Source organism: Solanum dulcamara, chromosome 6, assembly GCF_947179165.1.
Source record: "Solanum dulcamara chromosome 6, daSolDulc1.2, whole genome shotgun sequence".
Taxonomy (NCBI): domain Eukaryota; kingdom Viridiplantae; phylum Streptophyta; class Magnoliopsida; order Solanales; family Solanaceae; genus Solanum; species Solanum dulcamara.
Genome location: NC_077242.1, coordinates 6,568,096 through 6,580,945, shown reverse-complemented (window position 1 = coordinate 6,580,945; position 12,850 = coordinate 6,568,096). Strand labels below are relative to the sequence as shown.

At 31.8% G+C, this 12,850-nt stretch overlaps 1 protein-coding gene across 1 annotated transcript; it reads left to right on the top strand.

The window, feature by feature from the left end:
• The first annotated feature begins 3,782 nt into the window (after positions 1–3,782).
• On the top strand, positions 3,783–7,753 carry LOC129891960 (uncharacterized). Its single transcript, XM_055967469.1, has 3 exons — positions 3,783–4,132; positions 5,461–5,751; positions 6,282–7,753. The coding sequence occupies exons 1-3, from the start codon at positions 3,977–3,979 to the stop codon at positions 7,446–7,448; spliced, it is 1,614 nt and encodes a 537-aa protein (XP_055823444.1). The 5' UTR covers positions 3,783–3,976; the 3' UTR covers positions 7,449–7,753.
• The last annotated feature ends 5,097 nt before the right edge of the window (positions 7,754–12,850 follow it).

The window sequence follows — 12,850 nt, the reverse complement described above, 5'->3', positions numbered from 1 at the left end:
AATTATGAACATGAAATATTCATATTTATTTGGAAATGCAAAGTTTGGTTGAAAGTTGTTACACTAATTGGAAAATTACATCAATTTATGTTATGGTGTGTTTAAGTTGATTATTGATGGAATTGGTGTTGATGTTGGCTTGGTTGTTGATATTGTGGCCGAGTTGTAATCTCGAGGTTGTCATATATATAGGGGAGATGCTGCCGAAATTTTTGTAGACAAGTATTGGAAAAATTGAGTTCTTAAAGTCTTATGAATAGTAATTGATAAATGTGACCAATTGTAGATTTTGGAGGAAACGGGAATTGAATTTGGACAACCGTAAAACGTCAAAAAGGTATGTAAAGTTTTACATTTTCTTCTCTTGGCATGTCCTAGATGTAATAGGAGTGAATACGAACCTCGGGGATCAATCTACTCTTCGAAATCGACGCTCGAAAATTTCCCTTTTCTATTCAATAGAATTGAATTAGGTAATTATGAATAATTTTAAAAAAAATTGTCTAAACTTCTAGATTTTGCACAAATGAATTTTGAATACCTTGAAACTCTTCTAAATAATATTATGAAGTCTAACGCACGTGATTTGTATGTGCCACCTCATTTGACCGAGGTGGGCCCCACTATTCCGAATTTTTCGTTGTTATTCCGTTTGGATTATGTTAGGGAAAATTTGAAAGAAACTTTTTGCTATGCTTCCTAATATTATATAAATAATTACTCCGTTAAATTTCCATAATATATTTGGAAGTATTTGTACTATTATTATTATTCAAGTTTCCTTTTATGATTTGTTATCGAAATTATGCCATCGAGTCTGTATAAATATTTTGTAATTTAAATTGCATTTAGTTTCTCACTACTCTATTCGTGCATACTGTAACCATTCTTTCACTGAGCCTGGGCCAGGATATGTTTTCGTGCGTATTTCTCTGCATTATTCGCCGTGTCCCGACGTGAGGGGGCAGGTATGACATGTACATGGGGTGGTAAATGTTATGCCACGGAGTTATGTTGTGCCATGTACATATATGTTTGTGATATGATATGATTTGATATGGCCATCTGATATGATATGATTTGTTACGGAGATATTCCCTACTCTGATGTTATGATGTGTTGTGGCGCCAATGACAGGAGGGCGACCACGTTTTGTTCACCGAGTCCCATAAAATGGGGCCGGATACGGCATATGTATTTGCATATATGATTTGGGATTATGAAAAGTATTTTGAAATTCTAAACATTTATTTTATTTTTTGCACATACTATTTAGATTATGATTTTATTTATTACAATTCATACTTTACATATTCGGTACATTTTTCGTACTGACCCCCTTTCTTCGGGGGGCTGCGTTACATGCCCGCAAGTACCGAAGTTCGATTTGCTGATCCACCTGTTTAGGATATTTGCTGCGTCGTTGACAGTGCTCCCTTGTTCGGAGCTTGTATTTTGGTACTGACTTTATCTCTGTATATTTGGATATGTTGGTCAGGGGTACGACGGGGCCTTGTCCCGTCATATGACTATTCTATCATCTGTAGAGGTCTGTAGACAGAGTTATGTTGTGGGTTTTGTATATATGGTTTGGGTTTTGTGTGTTTTGTGATGGTCTATCAGCCCTCGTGCCTACATCTATTTTTTTTGATCTATTTAGCAATTTTTTTCTAATCACTACCTTTGTTTATTCGGTTAAAAGGTTAATTTGGGATAAGGGTACGTTTGGGTGCTCAAAATTGGGCACCAGTTGCGGCCTACGGGGTTGGGTCGTGACAGTCCTATTGATACCTACTTAGTACATGTTGTCTTGTACTGACCCCTAGTTGTATCTTTTCTTGTTTTATTTTGTGGAGTGCAGCGAGTGTTCCACCGACTTCGACTCGACCTCAGCTCTAGTCAGTCTCAAGATCATCGAATTTCAGGGTGAGCTATCCTTCTAGCTCGTGATGGATTCTCTCGGTTATGGCATGGTGTCTTTAGTTTTCGGACACATTTTGTTATTTATTTATTCTAGTGTTTGACATTTCTAGATTTAGTTTTAGAATTTAGATGTCCTTAATGTGATGACTTTCAGATTTTGAGGAATGTTACGTAATAGATTTTAGTGGCTTTTATTATTTCTTACTTTAATAAGGTTTGAGCTTCCACATTATTATCGTATTTTATAAGTTGAATCGTTAATGTAAGTTGGGGTTCGTCTCGTTGGTTCTCCCACTTAGGAGGTTAAGTGTGGGTGCCACTCATGGCCCATTTTGGATCGTAACACAACTTAAAATCATTATTATTATATGTAAATATAAGTTATATTGGGTATTATTTTTTCTTATACGAAGTAGACAGAATTTTGAAGGAATTTTCTTTAAAAAAATTAAATTCAAAATATGTTATAACAGGTATATGGCTATCAGATCTCTGAAGTCAAGAATTTTAATTATGTCATAATATTTGTTTAACAATAAAACTTTTACCAAACATAAAATTAATTAAAAGTCTAATTTGAATTGCTTGTAAATTTGTGGAAAGTAATTTTTTAAAATAGATTAAAAAACAAACCGAAATAAAAGTCATTATATATTTAAAGCTTGTCAAGACCATAATTTCAATTAAAATATCCGACGAAGTCAAATACACATTTTCAACTTCAATTGTGTACTTGTGAACTGTCCACCAAGCGGTTAAACTTGTAAAAAAATTCACTTCCTTTATTTGCATGTCTATCTTGGTTTAAATTGCATTGTGCTACTATGTTTCAACAACAACAACAACATAATAATAATAATTAGACATAAATAGCGTTTACAAAAAGAGTTCGATGAAAGGAATTCTTTTTTGAAAAATAAAATAAAATAATCTTCCATAGTGGGAATGTAACAAATAATGGAGATTTTGAAAAGAAAAAAATTGCAATAAAGAAAAGGGGTTTTAACATATTTGGCCATTCAACTAAGATAATTATAATTACAAGTTAAATGTATATAATTTTTTTAATATATATATTTTAGTTAATGGTTATACAATATGAAAATTCATTAAAAAGGTATAAATAAAAATAGAAGAAAATATAACCTACCACATAGTCATGGTGGTTTAATTTTTTAAGGTCGGTCACTAGTTTTATCCTAATCTTAACCTATGTCTTTCTTTGTTTTTTAATTTCATATTAATTGGTCATTATTGAGATGACACACCCCGAGAAATCTTTAGTAATTAAAGATGTATTTTGTTAAATTAAATTTATTAATGATATTTAAAAAATAATAATTATTATTTTATACAATTATTTCTTTGGTAGGAAGATGTTGTGTACATACAAAAAACTTATTCCATCAATAAAATATTAATGCTAGAATAAATAATTTCAGAATTAACTAATACTCCTAATTAAATAGACAAAAAAATAATTCAATATTCTTTTGAAGATTATTACTCTTTATTTTTGTACCAAATAACTTTTAAATATTGTATACAAATTAAGTAATAAAATTCTCTTAAATTTTTAATACATAGAGATTAAATAAAATAAAATAAATATTAAATAATTATAAAAAATACATAATAGTCAAAATAAAATTGTTTTTTTTTACATGTGTGATATTTGGATTAAAATTTAATTAAATTTAAATTATATATTACAATTGATTATAAGATGATATTTTCAATAAAAAAAAATTTATATTTAAAAATTAAATAAATCTTTAATTAAAAATGAAACAATTGGACCACCCGCGACATGAGTAGTCAAATTAGAATTCTAAAACACAGAGCAAGTGGTTTACAAATCTACAAATACGACGAACCTGCTTGTTTAGCAGTGAAGCTAAAGCAAAGTACACGATTCCCAATATAATCTCTTGTCTCCATACCAAGAAAACTTATCAATACATTTTTGCCTGTTGAAAATCCTTTTTAATTTTTTATTATTTATATTGGTTTTGATAATCGAAGTGAAACCCTAGTTTTTGGATCATTGAAAATGGCATCTGGATCATCTGGTAGGTCAAACAATGCGGGTTCTAAAGGTTTTGATTTTGCGTCGGATGATATTCTTTGTTCCTATGAAGATTATGCTAATCAAGATCCCTCTAATGGAACACACTCTGATCCTGTAATCGCTGCCAATTCTGCTAAGGTACTCACTATTATTTGTGATTAAGCTAGTTGACCTTTAGGGTTTTGAGATTTACAGGGAAAATTTGGGAAATTTGTTGTTCGATTGTGGTAATAGTTACTGAATTCGGAATCTGGTAAAGATTATGTGCGTGTTGGCTATAACCCCACAAAAAATGTAATCTTTTGGCTGGTATTCAACGCTGTAGCTCCTTTTTTTGTTGTTTGGATTGCTTGAGAAATCGAGATGCTTTATTTTGGGGAAGTACAGCTGGGGGGAGGGGGGAGATGGAGGGAATCAAATTTATAGGAAATAGGAAGAAAAACGCCTGCGGATTTAAAGTGAAGGGGATGGAAGAGCGTTTACATACAATTATTTATGTGATTGTTAGTGTGATATGAGAGACCATTTGTGGTTCTTTCCCTAATTTGTGTGGTCTATGAACAAATGCTTTTGGTTGAACTAGAGGTTGTTATTTACACCATTGTTGATGGTGCTTGCCGCGCTCTGGCTTATGTGCATTTGTTAAAGAAAGAGTCTGATTTCCATTTCTGATACGAACTTTGTTCAATTGCTTTGCTTTTAGAACTTTGACTTTGATGCTTCCATGTATTGTATTGTTCATCTTGTTCTTTTCTAGTAATTGTCATCCTTGAGATATTGGCCTGCAAGGGGAGCTAAAAGTGTTGATACCTCTAGTTTACCTTTCTTTTCGCAAATTATGATCTTTCTATTCTTTCCTATGTCTCCTCCTCCTTTTCATGAATAAATAAATTGAGGAAATGGAACTGCAAAAATGGGTAACTATGCGTATATAAGAAAAAATTGTATTTCACAGAAATCATTTGGGCAAACAACAACAACAACATACCCAATGAAATCCCACTAAGTAGGGTCTGGGGAGGAGGGTAGATTGTATATAGACCTTATCACTAATTCGTGGAGTTAGAGAGGTTGTTTCTGAAAGACCCTCGGCTCAAATGCATATAAACCCAAGTGAAATTTTTAAGGTCTTGGGTTGCCTCTTGCTTTAAGGTCTGAAGGTGAAATTTTTGTCCTTGGATTGGAGTCTAGATTTTAAATAACCATGAAAGAGTTGCACTAATGGGCCTTATTTGGACCATTTTGCATTGCCATAGAGATTATGTTTTACTCCACCATAATGGTTATGTAGTCTTTGTTAATATAGTTACTAGGATCCATGCTCTTATATGCATCTTACTTAACTGATTGGTTTTCTTCATTAGTCAGGAAGGTGTAAAAGTTTACACTCAGTGTAACTCAGTTATAAATTTATAGAAGCAGTCGCTTTCTTAGAATTAACTCAATTTTGCTCTTTTTTTGAGTAGGAGTTCCACAAAAGCAGAATGACAAGGTCATCGATGTTTCCTGCTCCAGCATATAGTCCTCCAGAAGAATCTTCCTTCAACCAAGACATGATATGTACTGTTGAGAAGACCGTGAAGAAATATACCGACAATCTCATGCGTTTCCTAGAGGGAATCAGTTCACGCTTGTCGCAGTTGGAATTATACTGTTACAATCTTGATAAGTCTATTGGAGAAATGCGCTCTGATTTAGTTCGGGATCACGGTGAGGTAGATTCAAAACTGAAGGCTCTAGAGAAGCATGTCCAAGAGGTTAGTTACCTGTTTTCTATGGGACTAAAGTTAAGACTCTTAAGTTACTGCTCCCTTGTGTCTTGAACTAGTTTCAAGACCTGTCACTGATACTAGGCAGGCAGCATGTAAGTTAGTGTAGTTTAATTGAGAGACATATTGGAAAATGTGCTTGGTTCTTTACTTGCAATTAGCAGTTTATGTATGAAGAGTTATCTTGGACCAGTAGTTGCTGGAGAGGTTTGTGTGGTGCAGATCTGTTCTTTTGCGTAACATGTGACCCCCCGTAGAAATTGACTTGTATGGTTTGCTTACCTATTCCTATGCAGAGGTGCCTTTTGTTTTGATTGTACTTGAAGCTTTAGATGCACTTTCTGTGTTCATTCATAGCTAAGGCATATGAATGATTTCATTCTTAACCACTGGCAATTTTCAAGTTGCTCTTTGGTGTTCAGTGTTTTTTCCATTACATTATGTCATAACTTAAACAGCTCTTGATTTCAATGAAGAACTTAAATAGCTTTTGATTGACTAAACTGTTCTTCCTGCAGGTTCACAGATCTGTGCAGATTCTAAGAGATAAACAAGAACTTGCCGAAACTCAAAAGGAGCTGGCCAAGCTTCAGCTTGCACAGAAAGGATCAGCTTCATCCAGCAATTCTCAGCAGAATGAGGAGAGAAGTGCTCAACACCTGTCTGATGACAAAAAAAGTGACGACTCACCTGAAGTGCATGGACAGCAACTGGCTCTCGCACTACCCCATCAAGTGGCACCCCAGGCTTCTCTTACTAACCGACCTGTGGAGCAGCCACAACAGCCACCTGTGCCACCTCCACAATCAATTCCATCCCAAAGTATGCCAAACTCACAAGGCTATTATTTACCCCCTCCTCAGATGGCAAATCAACAAGCTCCAACTCAGTTGTCTCAAGGTCAATATTTGTCGTCTGACCCCCAGTATCGAAATTCTCAAATGCAAGTACCACCACAGCCGGCGCCACCTCAGGTGAATCAGACGCAACAACTTCAGTCAATGCCCCAATATCAGCAGCAGTGGGCGCAACAGGTACCCCAACAGGTTCAACAGACGCAGATTCCACCTATGCAACAGCAAGCTAGACCTACATCACCTGCTGTTTATCCCTCTTATCTGCCTAGTCAACCAAATCCTACTCCTGAGACAATGCCCAATAGTATGCCAATGCAAGTGCCATTTTCTGGAATATCTCAATCAGTTGCTAGCCGCCCCGAAGCAATGCCTTATGGGTATGATAGGTCTGGTAGGCCCCTTCAGCAACAGCCCGCAACACCGCATCTTAAGCCTTCATTTGGTGCACCAGGCGATGGGTATGCAGCTAGTGGAGCTCATCCAACACTCTCTCCAGGAAATGCATATGTGGTGTATGATGGCGAAGGCACAAGGGCACATCCACCACCCCAACCTAACTTCCAACAAAGTGGTTATCCTCCATCCAGCTTCCCTCTCCAAAATCAGCAGCCTACCCCGAGTGCAAATCTGATGGTTCGTCCAACTCAGCAGATGCGCAACCATCCATACAATGAGTTGATTGAGAAACTAGTGAGCATGGGTTACCGGGGTGATCATGTTGTTAATGTGATCCAAAGGCTTGAGGAAAGTGGCCAGCCTGTTGATTTCAATGCTATCCTGGACAGGATGAATGGACATTCATCTGGTGGTTCTCAGAGAGGATGGTGAGGTTAAGTGATCGGGCTCCAATCTTTCTAGTAACATTTCATGAATGGTCTAAGAAACTAAAGAGTAGTAGTACATGTGACTCAAACTCCATCTATTGCTGAATAAGGAGTCATGTTAGTAGCCTGGAATCTGGTGTATATGAGATCTTTAGATGCATTGTATATTTGTCACGTCTTCTGAAGCTTTGTTATTTTACGTGCAAACTTCTGAAGCTCTCGTAATAGTTGTAACTTGTAAGGGGTTTAACCTCTGTTTGAAATTGAAATTCCTATGGATATCCTCTTGTAGCATGTGTACTTTGTATATATCCGGTAAAAACAAATGACTGTTGTTGTATGTACTTTGTATGTCGTGTATATGTCAGTGTATGTCTTCTGATACATTAGACATACGAATAACATATCCCCGACCAGGGGCAGAGCTTTCGGAAACTAGAATCCTGAACTCATAAGCTTCAAATCTTACTTCCGCCTCTCCTTGACATATGATGAATTGTGGCATGACATATGGTCTAAACAGTGATGCTTGTGTAGTTGGGAAAGAATGGTTCCATATTTCTTAGTATTTGGTTTCTCAAATGATGTCCTCGTATCGAAATTCGTTTAATTTGAATTCGCGTCGGGGTAAGCTCTCTATCAAAGATTTTTACGTACTTCGAGCTCGAATTCGAGACCTCTGGGTATCGAAATTCGTTTAATTTGAATTCGCGTCAGGGTAAGCTCTCTATCAAAGATTTTTACATACTTCGAGCTCGAATCCGAGACCTCTGGGTATCGAAATTCGTTTAATTTGAATTCGCGTCAGTGTAAGCTCTCTATCAAAGATTTTTACATACTTCGAGCTCGAATCCGAGACCTCTGGTTAAGGAAGCAGCAGTCCCTTTTGCTGCACCACGTCCTTTCGCAGTAAACTGGTAATATTTTCTTAGTTAGGTGATTGGAAGAGCAGAATAATCGCAGGGAGTGAAACACTGAACACATGAAATTAGTATGTCAAAGTTTGTTTTAAATTTGCATATTTTTAAATATATATATAATATAAAATTTATACTACTTAATCTGTATCGTGTTTTGACTTTTTGTTACTCTTAGAATCTTATAAAACATGTAAGATCATTTTGCAAGTTTTCTTTTTGTTTTTGTTGGGAGCGAATCGAAAAATATTTGTCACATTTCATTTCACAAGAATTTGTTTAATTAGTCTTTAAAATTGAATTAATTTATACTCACTCATGTCTTATATTAGTTGTTAACGTTAATAAGGCGATGTTCGGCCATGGATTTTTTTATTTTTTTTTAATAGTTGAATTTCAAAAAATATGTTTGATTATAAATTTCTAAAATTTTTAAAAATTTGAAACACACCAAAAGGTTGTTTTCACTTCTTTTTTTCCATCCAAATTACTAACAAAAATTCAACAAAAAAACTCCAATTTATATTCATAACTCTAATTTTCAAATATCATTCTCCTCTTTGAATACAATAACAACTTTTTTCAAATATTCACAATTTTCATGGTCAAACACCCCCTAAAAATATTTGTCTTAATTTTCTTGTCATTTTATGATATCAATTATTTTTATCCTATTTTATTTTTAGTATTAAATATTCTTGAAATAAGATATGCTTAGTCTTGTTCTTGAATAAAATAAAATTTTTCTTTATGGTTTATTAAGCGATGTGTAAAATAGAAATTATGATAATTAATATGAGATGAAGAGAGATATGTAAATGTAAATAGAAATATGATACTCCCTCCCTTCCGTTTTACTTGTCAAATTTTGATTTGATAATCTATTAAAAAAATAATGCTCGATTTTAAATATATTTACTCACTACATTTTTTAAAGACATTAACTCAATGTTAAAAAATTAAGGGTATAATAGAAAGATAAAAATTATCCTTTCTTGATTTGTCAAAATTGACAAATAAAAAAAATTAAATTAAAAAATATTTAACAAGTAAATAAAGACAGAAGAAACAATTAATAAGAGATGAAGAGAATATAATTTGAATTTGGAATAACAAAAAGTAACAAATAAAGTTTATATCTTTTGACAAGTGGATGGATAATGGATTGAACGCATTATTAGGTGTAAAATTCAATAAAAAAATAATTTTCCAATTCAGTGAAAGTGTCAATAGCGTAAGACGGACCCATACGCGTTGGTTTGTTTTAATTTGAAAGTTTTCGGATTAATTTCAGCGCGGTAGCTTCAACTTGCACATCACCAAATAAAAGTTTAATGCAATAGATGAGACTGTTTTTTAATTAATTAACGATTACGATTTTGAGTATAAAATAAAATTGATAGGGAGTGGCTTCTCCTCTCTACGTGATGTGAATTTAAATCAATTATATTCTAATATAAATATCAAATACCAAATACAAAAATAAAACAAACAATGACAGAACTTTTCAAACAAATTTTACTGACTTAATTGATTGATTATTTAAATTTTTACTTTATTAGGTTGATTCCTATAAAATTTTTCGAATTAATTTAATGAAAAAGAATTGACGCGGCATTTGACTTTTGTAACCTCATTTCTGACGTGGCAATAATCAACGACTTCATATATAATGTGCAAATTGAATTTTAGATAGCGCAATTCTGATTATGACTTCGTTGATTAGAACATTTGGAAAATATAATGTTATTTAATGGACATGACTTAGGTCTTGTTTGTTTTCAAAATAAAATAAAATGAATTGGGTGGAGTACCTCAAAAATCAAAGTGTAATTTAATCCAATTTTGTTGGCTGCAACTTATAATTAAATGGGAAATGCACCTCAGTTAACTAGTAGGAAATGATCCTAGAAATATGTGCTCGTGATAGGTGTATTATATTTGAATTATATATTCAAATTTATAACAACATATTCAATATAGTCCAAAAAAAATTTGAATAAGAAATATTATTTTTCATAGACTCTTCATTCAAAAAATTAATTGAAATGAAGAAATAATGACAAAAATTACGGAAGACATGATAAAGGATACATAAGGAACAATAACTACAACGATAAACGAATTACAATTAAAGATAATATATAAAAGGAAGAAAAACTTTCAAGAATAATAATGCGACTATTAGGGGTGTTCACGAATTAGGGGTGTTCACGGATCGGTTTGGATCAAAATCAAAATCAAATTAATTTAATCGATTTTAAATTTATTAAAACCAAATAAAATAAAATAAAATATACATCCATCAGTTTGATTGTTATCGATTTCGGTTTGGTTTGGTCTGGTTCGATTCGGTTATTCTTTTATTAACCATACACAAAAATAAAATAAAAGATTCATTCAAAAGAGAAAAAAAGACAATAATTCATTCAAAAAAATAAATTATGTTTATGCCATTTTGGATCTTATAATTCTTATACCAAGAACTTTAACTTCCTCCTCATATTGTTAGCTAATTCAATGTACTAAACAATATAAACTTACTGAATAATGCATAAGCTAATGATATGGTTGAACAAACAAAAAATGTATCATACCTTACTATTTTAAATTAGTGTGCTTTATTTTTTTGCATAAAAAGAGTTCATAAAATATATAAATATATATATATATATATATATATATATATATATATATAAAATTAAAAAATATGTATATAATTTGTCGGTTCGATTTGATAATTTCTTAGATTTTTTTGAACAAAATCAAAACCAAACCAAATATTATCGTTTTTAAAAAATATAAAACTAAACCAAATCAAACTAAATAAAAAATTAATTTTTTTATCGATTTAATTTAATTTTTCGATTTAAATCGGTTTTTACCCAAAACGAACGTCTCTAAACAAAATTCATATAAAATTGTAATTATGCTAAATCTAGTTCATATGTATTTATGTAAACCCCCACCCTACCCCCTCTCTTTTAATTTGTTTAGAAGGATAAGATCTAAGGTAGGAGAGTATTATATTTATGCAATGTTTTGAGTAATAGGGTTGCATCAGGCATGTGCTGCCCATCAATACAACTGCCAACTATTTATTTTATTTGAAAACAGATAACCTAAGTTTGTCTTCTTGATTAATAAATTTTATTTAAACATTCAGACTATAACTTGTTCGAGTTGAACACTTGATAAGTGTTCATAATAGAAACTTTTGATTTAAATTTTGAAAAAAAAAAATTGCATCATTTTTAAGTATCTATTAGATAGTTAAGTACTTAACCACATAAAATATATCATTACTTTCAATAGTATACATCGATCACAATTGAAATAGTTAATTTTATGATTATTAAAGTTAATGTATATAATTAAAGGATGTGACATATTTTAAATAGTTAATTTATAAATATAACGAACACTTGAAGTTATCAATACATTTTATCATGCATTCATCGATGCATATATATGAACTAGAACCTAAATTTGAATAGAAAGAATTCAATAAGAACAGTTTATCATGAATTCAGATACTTAATAAAATAAGTCATAATTTAATTATTTAAATAAAATATATTAAAAAATCATCGATTCTTAACCCTAAATACTTAGCACTTCAAAGATGGTAACCTAAATTTATTGTTTTCAATAAAACACGTTATTATATTTTTGTTTTCTCTTTATTCTTTTAATTTTTCCTTTTTCTTATGTAGAGTCTATAATTACTTTTCTTCGAAAAAGGAAAAAAGCTATTTTTTTTTTTAATAATTAGACAATTCCACGGAAATTGCTATTTTTAGTTAAAAGTTGGCTGGAAAAGAAAACAATGGATCTTTTTGACTGAATTTACCTTACGTGTCCGTCAAAAAGCCTTTTGGGAAGTTTTCTTTTTTTCTTTCAATTATATAAAAGCAAAAATTCCGTTATCACGTTAGGAATATTTATGAACCGATAGAATAATTTTATAAAAACATTTTCAACTCATTTCTATTTAAAGAAAATATGTGTAAAAATCAAAGTTGAATTAACCGTTATTTGAAAATTTATTATTATGAAAATTCAAGAGTTATGACTTATGCCTGAAGCACAATTAGATTTTAATTAAGATACACTTCCAAATCAATGTTAGTATATGCTCCTTCTCTGTCCATCTTTACTTGTCCACTATTTACTGTGCATAATTCTTAAGAAACTATAAATAGAAAAGTAATCTTACCATATCACTTTTTGAATATAATAAATATAATGTCTTGAAAAATAATAGAAAAATGAACAAATATTATTGGACATCTATTTTTAATATAGTAGACAGGTAAAGAAGACCGGAGGGAGTATATAATCTTTTCTCTTCACATAGACAAACCAATTGAGAAGTTTTTAAATTAGAGTTAAGAGCACCTTAAAACAAAGGATTAATACAATCTACGCTTTAATCACTTTCACTTTTCAGTGAGCCTACTTCACAAAATATTATTGATATTCTTCC